The sequence below is a fragment of the Eptatretus burgeri genome, chromosome 9 (genome assembly GCF_056783735.1).
Source record: "Eptatretus burgeri isolate ZD-2024b chromosome 9, Ebu_testis_v1, whole genome shotgun sequence".
NCBI lineage: Eukaryota > Metazoa > Chordata > Myxini > Myxiniformes > Myxinidae > Eptatretus > Eptatretus burgeri.
In genome coordinates this window covers 92114919-92127970 of record NC_140969.1, presented here as the reverse complement: position 1 = coordinate 92127970, position 13052 = coordinate 92114919, and the positions used below count along the sequence as shown (strand labels likewise).

The 13052-nt window shown below is 45.9% G+C and overlaps 1 protein-coding gene across 3 annotated transcripts in view; it reads left to right on the top strand.

The window, feature by feature from the left end:
• Positions 1-13052, top strand: part of AAGAB (alpha and gamma adaptin binding protein) — a 57045-nt gene that overhangs the window by 9943 nt on the left and 34050 nt on the right. For 2 of the 3 annotated variants that reach the window (XM_085896108.1, XM_085896107.1), the window contains exons 5-6: positions 12257-12337; positions 12860-12915. In XM_085896108.1, the coding sequence (XP_085752234.1) occupies positions 12257-12337; positions 12860-12915 (137 nt within the window). The remainder of the gene's footprint in view (positions 1-12256; positions 12338-12859; positions 12916-13052) is intronic. The other variant, XM_085896109.1, reaches the window with a different exon arrangement.

The following is a 13052-nucleotide window of genomic DNA, read 5'->3' as shown; positions in this document are numbered from 1 at the left end:
ATGGGTCGCCACTCCGACACAGTATACCCAGCATGCTGGCACTCATTTTGCCGACCTCGGAAAGATGACAGGCCGAGTTAGCCCCACCTGGTATTAAATCAATAGCTGAGTGGGATTCAAACTCAGGACCCTAGGATCCAAAGCCCGCCACCCAAACCATGAACCCAATACCAGGCATAATTGGAATGGACATTGGAGTGATGGCAAACAATGAGGCAGCACATATCCTTTTTTAAAGTCTTTGGTCTGACTCAGCTGGGGTTATATTTATATATATATATATATATATATATATATATATATATATATATATATATATATATATATATATATATATATATATATATATATATGTGTATATTGTTGTGGGCCGGCGGTCCGGTGGCGAGAACGACCGCTCGGTGGGGGAAGTTACATCGTCTCCCACCAGACTCCCGGAATTGTTGGCCGTCGCTCACGAATAATTCCGTGACGTGGTGGGTCCCTGAACCGACCGTGGATGCCAATACTTCAACCGCGTGGTGTAGGGTCTTTTTGTCTCGAATCAATTTACCTAATTGCTTCGCCCGAACCGGATCACTCTCCCAACTATGGTAGAGTACCAACTACCAACTCTGGATCAGATGCAGCCGAGCGGAACTGCCAAGGACGTACCGGCTGGAATGAACAGATTATCGGGAATAAGACCCGGCTAAACTGAGATCCGAACCATGCTGGACCAATGAAGGAAAAGACAAAAACGACCTGGGAACATTTCTACAATTATTTATTTACACCAAGCAAGGAAATTCATGTGGTACAGGAACAGGTTTATTGGAGTGTTATGCAGGGGACAGAAGAGAGATGTAGTGCGACAATTTTACAGCAACTTACAAAAAGAGGACACAGAGCAGACTTGTCGCGAGAATAATACAGGCAAGATTTACAATGATCAAATAACTTGTACAATGCTACTTATAAGACAGGCGCCACACACTCAGACACACTCAGACTCGGACAAAATAAACCAAGTTGAATGGCAAAGGACTTTTGCAGCCACGGAGGGAGGGAGCTGAGGTCTCAGTTCTTTAGGTACCTGAACGTTCCGAGAGAAGGAACGCTCCGTGGTGCGGCACCCGACAAAGGTCGTGCAGTTCGGCCCACAGCCGCACGTGTGGAGACCGTGTCTGCGAAGGAGCCCGGGTGGAGAGCGCGGAGTCCAAGGTAGAACGGGGCAGCAGACAGGACCCAACGAGAGACCCGGTCAAGGTCAGGTGTACTCGGATCAGCACAACAGACGGGCCGCCGAGGCGAGACATGGGCAGGCACTCCGTGATCACGAGCTTCCTTCTTCAACCAACAATCAAGGGACCAACTCAACCGCCGAACTAACGACCTTCCTTCTTTCTTTGCAACCAGCCAACGAACCCACCAAAATCTTTCACTACCAACCAACGAACTCCCCGACTCTCTCACAACCAACCAACGAACTCCCCGACTCTCTCACAACCAACCAACGAACTCCCCGACTCTCTCACAACCAACCAACGAACTCCCCGACTCTCTCACAACCAACCAACGAACTCCCCGACTCTCTCACAACCAACCAACGAACTCCCCGACTCTCTCACAACCAACCAACGAACTCTCCGACTCTCTCACTACCAACGAACGAACTCTCCGACTCTCTCACTACCAACCAACGAACTCCCCGACTCTCTCACTACCAACCAACGAACTCCCCGACTCTCTCACAACCAACCAACGAACTCCCCGACTCTCTCACAACCAACCAACGAACTCCCCGACTCTCTCACTACCAACCAACGAACTCTCCGACTCTCTCACTACCAACCAACGAACTCCCCGACTCTCTCACTACCAACCAACGAACTCTCCGACTCTCTCACAACCAACCAACGAACTCCCCGACTCTCTCACAACCAACCAACGAACTCTCCGACTCTCTCACAACCAACCAACGAACTCCCCGACTCTCTCACAACCAACCAACGAACTCCCCGACTCTCTCACAACCAACCAACGAACTCCCCGACTCCCTCACAACCAACCAACGAACTCCCCGACTCTCTCACAACCAACCAACGAACTTCCCGACTCTCTCACAACCAACCAACGAACTTCCCGACTCTCTCACAACCAACCAACGAACTCCCCGACTCTTTCACAACCAACCAACGAACTCCCCGACTCTCTCTCTCAACCAACCAACGAACTCCCCGACTCTCTCTCAACCAACCAGCGAGCTCCCCGACTCTCTCTCAACCAACCAGCGAACTCCCCGACTCTCTCTCAACCAACCAACGAACTCCCCGACTCTCTCACAACCAACCAACGAACTCCCCGACTCTCTCACAACCAACCAACGAACTCCCCGACTCTCTCACAACCAACCAACGAACTCCGCGACTCTCTCACAACCAACCAACGAACTCCGCGACTCTCTCACAACCAACCAACGAACTCCGCGACTCTCTCACAACCAACCAACGAACTCCGCGACTCTCTCACAACCAACCAACGAACCCCCGACTCTCTCACAACCAACCAACGAACCCCCGACTCTCTCACAACCAACCAACGAACTCCCCGACTCTCTCACAAACAACCAACGAACTCCCCGACTCTCTCACAAACAACCAACGAACTACCCGACTCTCTCACAACCAACCAACGAACTCCCCGACTCTCACAACCAACCAACCAACTCCCCGACTCTCACAACCAACCAACCAACTCCCCGACTCTCTCACAACCAACCAACCAACTCCCCGACTCTCTCACAACCAACCAACCAACCAACTCCCGACTCTCTCACAACCAACCAACCAACCAACTCCCGACTCTCTCACAACCAACCAACCAACCAACTCCCGACTCTCTCACAACCAACCAACCAACTCCCGACTCTCTCACAACCAACCAACCAACTCCCCGACTCTCTCACAACCAACCAACCAACTCCCGACTCTCTCACAACCAACCAACCAACTCCCCGACTCTCTCACAACCAACCAACTCCCGACTCTCTCACAACCAACTCCCCGACTCTCTCACAACCAACTCCCCGACTCTCTCACAACCAACCAACCAACTCCCCGACTCTCTCACAACCAACCAACCAACTCCCCGACTCTCTCACAACCAACCAACCAACTCCCCGACTCTCTCACAACCAACTCCCCGACTCTCTCACAACCAACCAACCAACTCCCCGACTCTCTCGCTCTACCCTGAGGATCGTGTCATAATTTATAGATCCCCCTGGGCGGGGAGGGGCCTTGGCGAAGCTGACGTCACCGTCCACCCTGATTGGACAAGGCCTTCATGGGGTCCGCCCTTTCTGGGCGGAATTTCAGCCACGCCGGGAAAGCCTGCCCACTCCACGCATGTTTGAGGAAGGTGGTCGGTGGTGCAGCCAAGATTGAATTGGAACGTTTGGGGAAGCTGAAAAGGAACTGCGGACATGAAGATTCTGCCTTGGAAAAAAACGAGGCTCCGGATACGCAGATGGACAATGGCGCGCTGTAGCCAGCGAACCGAGGGCTGCAAGCGCTATGGTACCATGGATCGTAATGGAGGGGACATAATGGTTTATGAATCTAACAAAAAAAAACATTGCAACGCACACCATTTTGCTTTCCCACTATACACAAGGAGGGATCCTATCTGCACATATACTTATTGGCATAACTAACTTCGGGACAACTGTATGTTTCTATGCATATGGTTCCTAGAACCGTAACAATATATATATATATATATATATATATATATATAATCAATCAGTTGTGTAAAGGTAATCATGAGTATGGCCATGGAGAAATGCTTCAGTAGGAGTCTCAATTAATTTAGAAGAATTTTTTTTTCACATTTTGTGAACTGGTGGAATGGGGTGGGGTGACAGTTTTGAAAGGAAGAGAACATGGGTTTATAAATGAGAAAAAGAAATCTCAGGAGTTCCGGTATAAATGATGAAGGAAGTTGCTCCACTCAGTGTCATTACTCAATGAAGATTATAGACACAGTGGTGTCACAGCTATCATATTTAGTGTCTGCTCTGATTCTGAGAGGTCAGCAGTTGTAACCCCAGCTGAGTCGGACCAAAGACTTTAAAAAGAGGATGTGCTGCTTCATTGTTTGATGCTCAGCATTTATACGATGGAGCATAGACAAAGCCCATAGATTGGCCTTTATGGGGAAGAGGGGAAATTCCTCATTAATTACACTTATGGGTTGGCATCCTTTTGGTTGCCACTAGATAGTGCTGCCGCTACCCAGTGTTCTGTAAAGGTAATTCCTCCAAGGTGTGTGTGTGTGCACACGCACGCACTGTTAGTATCCCCATCCGAGGGTTTCAGGAGATGAAACAGAGATCTACTACGTCCCAAAACCCATTTTTGCTTGGGACGAAGAAAAGATGAAACGAGAGAATTGCTTTGCAATACATGTCCCCTTCCTGTTCCAATGAATGTTCGGGAGATAAAAATTTGCGTTTAACGAAAATTTGCGTTTAGTCAATACCGGAACAAAAATAAAGTAAGAAGAAATGCTAACCCACCATGTTTGGGTCTTTTCAGCAAAGTAAAAGGAAATGCAATTTTCATTCACCGATATCGTTTGTTGACAAAAACCAATAAAGACAACTACAATAACAAACTGGAGATAAAAATTAGTTTGCTTTAATGCACGCTCGAGCCGATGCCGGAACAAAAATGAAGAGGAAGAAGAAGAAGAGGAAGAAACAGTCGACCCACCTGTTTTTTTTCGTTTCTCGGCTTTGCTGATTTCATATTGAAAACAAGAAAAAGAGCAATCAGAGATTGCAGACCCTCGCCAGGACTTTTGTGTGGTTGTATAGTTTTGTGTGGAATTTGTGTACTGGTGTGTTCTGTAATTAATAAGACATAATTAGAACTGCCACTTTATAAATGCTGGCAGTGATGACTGGTTCAGCCATTTCAAAGAAGATTTTTGAAGGTATTTTGTTTAAAACAATATGGCTGCTGAATCACATGACCGATGATGACATCAAAAAAAAATTGTAGACAATTTTATCCCTAGATAACCCTCAAAATTCATACTGATTGGATGTAGCGTTCTACATGTGCAATTATGACATCGTAAAAAAAATACTCTTATTCCCCACGAGCAAATACAACCTGTCGCTTTGCTGACGGTGGTGTGAAGGGGAGGGGAGTGAAGAAAGAGGGGGGAGAGGAGGCAGAGAGGATGGAGGGAAGGGAGGGGTGGGGAGAGGAGGGAGGGGAAGCGAGGAATGGGTGAAGAAGGGGAAGCTAGGAAGGGGAGATGAGCGAGGAAGGGGAGTTGGGGGTGGGGAGAGCAATGCCTCACGAAACGTTGCTATACATTGCAGGAGGAAAGGGGGGTGGAGAGCAGACACAGACATGGGAGGAGGATGCTGCATTTTATTTGGAGGAGGGAGCAAGGAGGGAACAGACAGACAGATAGAGAGTCGGAGGGGGGGGGGGGTAAGAGGAAGACAAAAAGAAGAGATAGGTGAGGGGTGGAGGTGGTGTTACCAAAGAGAGTGATATGTTGTGCTTATAATATAGTGATTGAACATAAATATATAACAAAATCTCGTGTCAGAATAGCTGTACACATAACAACACAACAGAGTTTGTAAAGTTAACCACAGGCACATCTGCAAAAACTTTGATATCCCAGTTCCAGAAAATTTGTGGGAACATTAACTAAAAGCATGGACTGATAACATGGAAGTACCGCTCACGTATGACCTAATGATCCCATTGAGCATGAACATCGAAAACAAAGCATTGCCACCAGATATCATACTTAGATACAAAAAAATAGAAGAAGGCATTGCTAATTGAGGTGTTAATACCAGTGATTTTGGACTAAATGCAGAAATCAAGAAAATGACCAAATACCAAGATCTCAAGAATGAAGTGAAAAGATCCTGGAAGCTGAAGAATGCCAAAGTTGTACCAGTGATGGTTGGAGCTACGGGAATGATGACAAACAACCTCAAAGAGATATTAAAAACCATCTCTGGGAATATTACTACAAATATACTACAGTTGGAAGCTGTCCGGGGCTCAGTGAAGATCCTGAAGAGAGCCCTCGGCACAAAACTTTGAGAACAGAAAAGTTCACAGCTTGATCCTTGAATTGTGACCCCTTGCTGAACTTAAGGTTGATACTTTGAGCCCACCCTGGGAGGACTCCATTCCACATTCTGAAACTCACATATGAAGATACCAATCGTATTGTGACACACACACACACACACACACACACACACACACACACACACACACACACACACACACACACACACACACACACACACACACACACACACACACACACACACACACACACACACACACACACACACACACACACACACACACCCTTTTATTAGTATAGATAAGAAGTACTTACCATGTGTCAAGTATCAATTTTTTCCTTGGTGCAGTTTCAGAGATGGAGGTCCAAAGTTTTTCCATTTTTCCAACATGGCTGCCACACCACATGACCTATGACATCGTAATTATCATTAAAACATTCTACATGAGTAGTCACACCAATGTTGAAATCCTTCAAGCGGTTGCGGAGAAAAACAGGAAAGTTCTGTGCGGACAAACAAACGAACTCAAATGCAATACCCTCTCCTTCGGTGAGGACAATAACCAGGCCCGTCGCTGGGGGGGGGGCATTTGGGTGCAATGCCCCCCCCATGGCGCATCTGGTGCCCCCCCACTTGTACGCCACCCATTTATGCCCTGTTGCACCCTGTGAACAACTTAGTGTTTAAGGACGAGCGCCCACTGTGACCTTGCTGTTTAAGAGTTCACCTGTGTGAACTGAAACCCTTATTCCAGATGTTCAACATGGTGAATAATAAGGCCTTGGATAAACTGTTCTTTAATAATATCCTTCTTTGAATGACAGTCAAGAGATAAATGTGCGCTTGTCAGCGCACCTCCAAAATCAATTGGCAAGACAATACAGTCCAAGACCACATGATAAAAGATAATAACGCAAGCACCAACACCAGCAGCCAAGACCTCGTGTCGAATGTCGATGTTGTGGGTGGTTATATATATATATATATATATATATATATATATATATATATATATATATATATATATATATATATATATATATATATATATATATATATATATATCGTGGATCATTTAGTTTTAAGGAATAGCTAATCAGCGTCTTCGATATGGAGACCCTCTTGAGCAGGTTACCTGATTGGTTGTAAGTTAGTTATAAATGTAATACAGTCATAATATGATTAAGGAAAAGACATAAATTTACATTATTAAAGATGAAGTGCACGTGCACCACGTGACCTTCAGAACCCGTCAACCCTCCATCTTACAAAAGTAATTTTATAATAAAAATTAATAATATGTGTGTTTGCAATCGTGCTTACATTTGAAATGATGCAGATAAAATCTGTTTTTGATGGATGGATCATTTAATAAATAAAACCGTCAACCATCAAATGTCGTGAGTCGCGAGAATAGTGACGCGAGACGCGAGATTAGTGACACGAGACGCGAGGCACGAATCACAGAGCACGAGCTCGCAGCAGGAGAAAAAGACGTGGATGATGGATATACGAAAATGGCTCAGAAAAGGAAAAAATGCAACCGACGAAAATAAAGAAGATGATTAAAGACATGTTGTGGGAGGAGGAGGAGGAGGACGAGGAGGAAAAGACGATCATGTCGATGAAATACCGACAGAAGCTGGCCAAGCCAGCAACGTCAGCCCTGCGGCTGGAGCCCCAGCACAGACAGCCGAGTTTCCACGCTCGGTGGCGGCCTCGGGATCGGGTGTGACTGTCAAGCCACTTCCCGATGATCTTGGAAGTGAGAGACCGAATCAAGTTGTTCTCCAGCGGTACCCTGGCCATCTGTTTGAGAACAAGAGTCGCTCGTTTGTGTCCTCATGGTACCAGACTAATGAATGGCTGGAATACAGTGCGCAGACAGATGCAGCATTCTGCTATCCATGTTGGAAGTTTAACACCGCACGCGGCCCAGTGAACTCTACTTTCACAGTGCGAGGCTACCGGAATTGGAAACATGCCGTTGAGAAAGGCAGGGGGTTTCACAAACACGCAACTTCAAAGGAACATTTAACTTGTGTTTTGAGGTGGAAGGAGAATGAGAGGCGCATCGATTGTGATGAGGAGATTTCCACACTCCTCAATGCTGACCAGCTAAATAGAAACCGGTACTATGTGTCTGCTCCTATAGATGTTGTGGGATTTCTCGCTGAAAATCAGATACCTTTTAGAGAGAGCCTTGATAATTTTGAGGATATGTCATACGGGCACAGTGGGCTCTTCCTCTCGCTTTTAAACTACACACTCAAAAAAGACACCGAGCTTGCCGAAATAATAAAGCATATCCCAAGAAACGCAAGCTATACTAGTCCAGAAATGCAGAATGAACTGATCTGCACATTGAGTAATGTGACGGATGCCATCGTGGAAGAAGTAGGCACATCGTGGTTTACCATCAAGGTGGATGGGACGAGGAACCCCAATGAATGTGAGAACATATCAATCATCTACTCACAATAGCTACAGCCGACGCTGGAGATGCAAAAACATTGACAGACCTAATAATTGCAGAGCTGATAAAAACAGGACTTGACACGTCAAAAATATTAAGTCAGGTGTACGACGGGGCTTCGGTAATGGCTGGGAAGCACTGTGGGGTGCAAAAGTTGTTGGAAGAGATATTGGAAAGAGAAATCCCCTATGTGCACTGCTTAAATCACCAACTCCATCTGGTAGTTATCCACGCACTGGCAGCAGAGAAAGCTGTCACTGATTTCCTCGAGGTTGTTGTTGCCTGTACAAATTCTTCAGAAAGCCCACTGTTGCTGCACAGTATAAAGGTGAGCGGTTAAAACGACTTCTTGATCAAAGGTGGACGGGACATTTAGCCACAGTGTCTGTGATCATAGGATCTTTTAAGGATATCACATCCTTACTGTCGGAGATTGATGCAGAGCGCGCCGACGGTGCAGAGATGAGGATGGAGGCTATTGGGCTTTTGCGGGAAGTCTCTGGGCCTGCCTTCATGTTCATTGCTATCTTTGTACAAAAACTGCTGATGTTGTTAAATGGCCCTAACAGACTCTTGCAGGCAGAGGACATGGACTTGCTAACGGGGTTGGAACTGGTGGCGAGTGCTACAGAGTGCGTGAAGAAACTCCGCTCTGAGGATGAGTTCACTGATCTGTGGAACAAGGCCGACGATGCTCGCACTTCTACACCTGCACCACCAAAACGGAGACACACAATGCATAAGAACTTGGAACAGTTTGTAGTTTTGAAGACTACAGGACAAAACAATGACAACGACAAGACGGAACTGCAGAGGGTTTTTTACAGTGCAATTGACACTGTGCTTGGAGAGATCGCTCAGCGCTTCAGTGAGCGTAACACACAACTCGCTTGTTCACTCGCTGCCTTGAATCCCGAAAATGGCACGTTTTTGGATCCCCACTTGCTCCAGCACATCATGACATTAACAAAGTCAACCATCAGTGAAACAGAGTGTGTGGTTGCAAAGGAGTTTATTCGCTCACAGACAGAAAAGCAGCCAAATGAGAGATGGACAACACAAAAACTCCTCTCAACATACCACAAAACGCTGGAAGCCATGCCAAGTGTAGTGACTGCTATGAGACTTGGACAAATATTTGGTGCGTCCACTGCCATGTGTGAAAACTCATTCTCAACGTTGAGGAATGTCTTCACTGACCATCGACGGTCCATGCGCCATGCACGCAAGGCACAACTGGTATGGCTGGCCTTCGAGAGAGACCTCACACGTAAATGCCTGAATGAATGGAAGGAGAAGGTCCTCAGAAGATTCCACACCGAGACGCATCGCCTGCAGCTCTTCTGACCGAGTACAGCGGTATAAAAACTATACGAGGAGTTCAGATTGTGTGTGTGACTGCTGGTGATGCGTGTGTGGTTGTGGTCAGCACCTGCCGTGGTCGGCTGCTTTGTACTTCTGATGTTTAAGTTAAATGTTGTGTTTGGTGCTTTGCATATCCCATATCTAGTGCTTTGTGCATAACCTTACCTCTGTGTAATTGACTGCTTTAAATACGGACCTTGTGGTATCTTCAGGCTGGTCGTATTTGCTGTTGATAGTTTAACGTGATGATCGCAGGTCATAGCCCACTGTATCTTATTTCAAAGTGCACTGATTCTGGTGTTAACCTCCCCCGTTTAGTCATTGTATCTCTGGTATATTAATTTTCTAATGCCAATTCTTCACAACACCTTGTACAAGCGCACCTGAATTGGTGCCAATTCCCCAGAAATCATTGAATATCTGCATTGTGAATGTGCCAGTTTAATTGTGAATGTGCCAGTCTAATCATTGAATATCTGCATTGTGAATGTGCCAGTTTAATTGTGAATGTGCCAGTCTAATCATTGAATATCTGCATTGTGAATGTGCCAGTTTGTTGCGGCTCTCCTGCATTCGAATAATTTTAGGCCAAAAACATCAGAACATATTAAATCGAGCTGAGATCAATTTGGTTAGTATGCGACGGCAACCTCAGTATAGATGTGTCAATGCTGCATGAATACAATAGTATACCGGGTTATCAAAAATATTAAATATAATAATTGTGCCCCCCCATCCAGTTCATATGCCCCCCTTAATAATGAGCCCTGGCTACAGGCCTGACAATAACCTGATGAACATATATGAAGCAAAAACGTGCGTACGGCTTATGCGCTTATGTGCATCATGGTTATATACCTGGGATCATTCCAATTGCACTGGGCCATGGACTTGCACCCAGGCCGAAGGCCTGCCGATCTGTGCTGCTTAATGCAATAGTGGCATGTGATTTTATTGGGGTGGAGCCAGGCCAGCTATCCAGCCAATGGGTGTAAAGCAGTTGTGATGGAGTCAGGGCAGCTGAACACTGGCCCATGTATAATATATGTGATATTTTCTAAGTCTAAAAAGGGTATAACTCTGTGAAAAATTGATGAAACACCATGAAACTAGAACTTGTTCTGTAACTTATGACAATAAAGCAATAAAGTTTCATTTGAACATGTTAAAGGGGATGGGGAAAAAGTGGGAAAACGCACAGGTGGAAAGAACAGACAGCAAGCCGAAAGTCCCTTCCGGTGAAACTGGTAGGGGACAAACGGACATTCACTCGCAAACACCAACGGTATTCACTGTGCCTGTTTGTGGTGAGGATGTTGAGGTTGTGGAAAGATTCACTTACCTTGGCAGTGATATTCATGTCTCTGCTGGCTGTGAGTCAGAGGTCAATAGACGTCTGGGTTGGGCCTGGGGAGTCATGGATTCACTGGATCATGGGGTGTGGTGCTGCCGGTACCTGTGCTGGAGGACGAAAGTCTGAGTCTTCAGGTCCTTGGTGCTTCCAGTCTTGCTCTATGGATGTGAGACTTGGACTCTGACCAAGGATCTGAGACGGAGACTTAATTCCTTTGGTACCAGGTCTCTTCGGAGAATCCTTAGCTATAGCTGGTTGGACTTTGTGTTCAACGATGGCGCATGCTCCAGCTGCGGCTGTATGGACATGTGGCTCGTTTTCCTGACGCTGATCCTGTTCACCAGATTCTCTCAGCTCGGGAGTCTCGCGAGTGGAGGAGACCAATGGGCCGACCACGTGCCTTGTGGTTGCAGCAGATTGATCGGCATCTCAAGGAGATTGAGATGGGCCAGGCATCTGCCTGGGGGATGGCCAGACGGAGGCCCCTGGAGTACCGGAAGAAAGTGGACGCAGCGACGCACTGCTCTGGCGCATGCTCCCATACCTGACCTGACCTGACCTGACCTGACTCGCAAAGAAAATAATTACGTGAACAGTTTTTCAGGGGCAGTGGTGGATGCAACAACACCACATTAGTTTTAAACGGATTTGGTGGGACAAAGATGGCTGGACAAAACAGGCAGGTAAGATGTTGTTTTTGTCCCAACCTGAATTGGATACATCAAGAGACAAACATCACACATCTCTCGTAATCGTAGGTTGCTGCCTGCACACGGTGGTCTGTTTGATGTTTCTTTTCGAGCTAAGCTTCATTGTATGAGGTTGGTGAAAGAATAATGGCTGTAACGATGATGATAATAACACAAGTATTATGTTAGTTCATAGTTTTTGGCAGGAGAATAAGGTTCCGAGCCATGTTTTTGTGTCTGAAATGTTTCTTTAGATGATTTTCCAGAATCAACAGGAATTGGGAGGATCATTCAAGCGCTGAATGCTCACGTGTGGCCTGGTCTGCACATGAAAGGTAAGCTGTGATTGACAGTCGTAACCCAGATAATTTTTGGAGGTGGAAAATTATTAAGTAAGGCCGAAGCTGTCAGGTTTTATTGGGGATGGGAGAGGGGTGGAGGGGGGGGTGGAGGGGGGGTGGACGACGTGGGATATTGGGAGGGTGATGGAAGGTGCTAAACATTTTGAATGAATTCTTCATGTTAAAGTTCCTATCCTATCATCATCATTTGATATTTGATACAAGCATTTGTATGTGACACAAAATACATGAGGCAACCGCTCTTGGAAAGTACAGTAATGAGATGAGCATCAAAAAACGTGATATTTTCTTCTCAAAGATGCAATCCTTTTGTCTTCCGAATGAATAATTTCAACGACTGAAACCAAATGATCAACATTGTATCCAATTCATCTAATTGAGTCGGTCTCTTGCATTCAGTTGGAATCACCATGTACCTTTATTTTTCCTTCTGTCCCTACACCCTCGTGTGTATGTACCCTTTAATTAAAAATGTATATATTATTCACCATTTAGAGCCTGGAAGATCACCAATTATGGGGCCTCACGTGGGAGATGTTCGACACCGAAATGTAAGAAAGGTCGTATTTTCCCTGTCTCAACTTTTGACACAAATTTCCCTTTTTGCTTTTAACATTATCTTAGGCTGATAGAGCTGCATGCAGGACTGGGACATTCGGAGACATGAATTAAAAAGAAGCCAGCATAG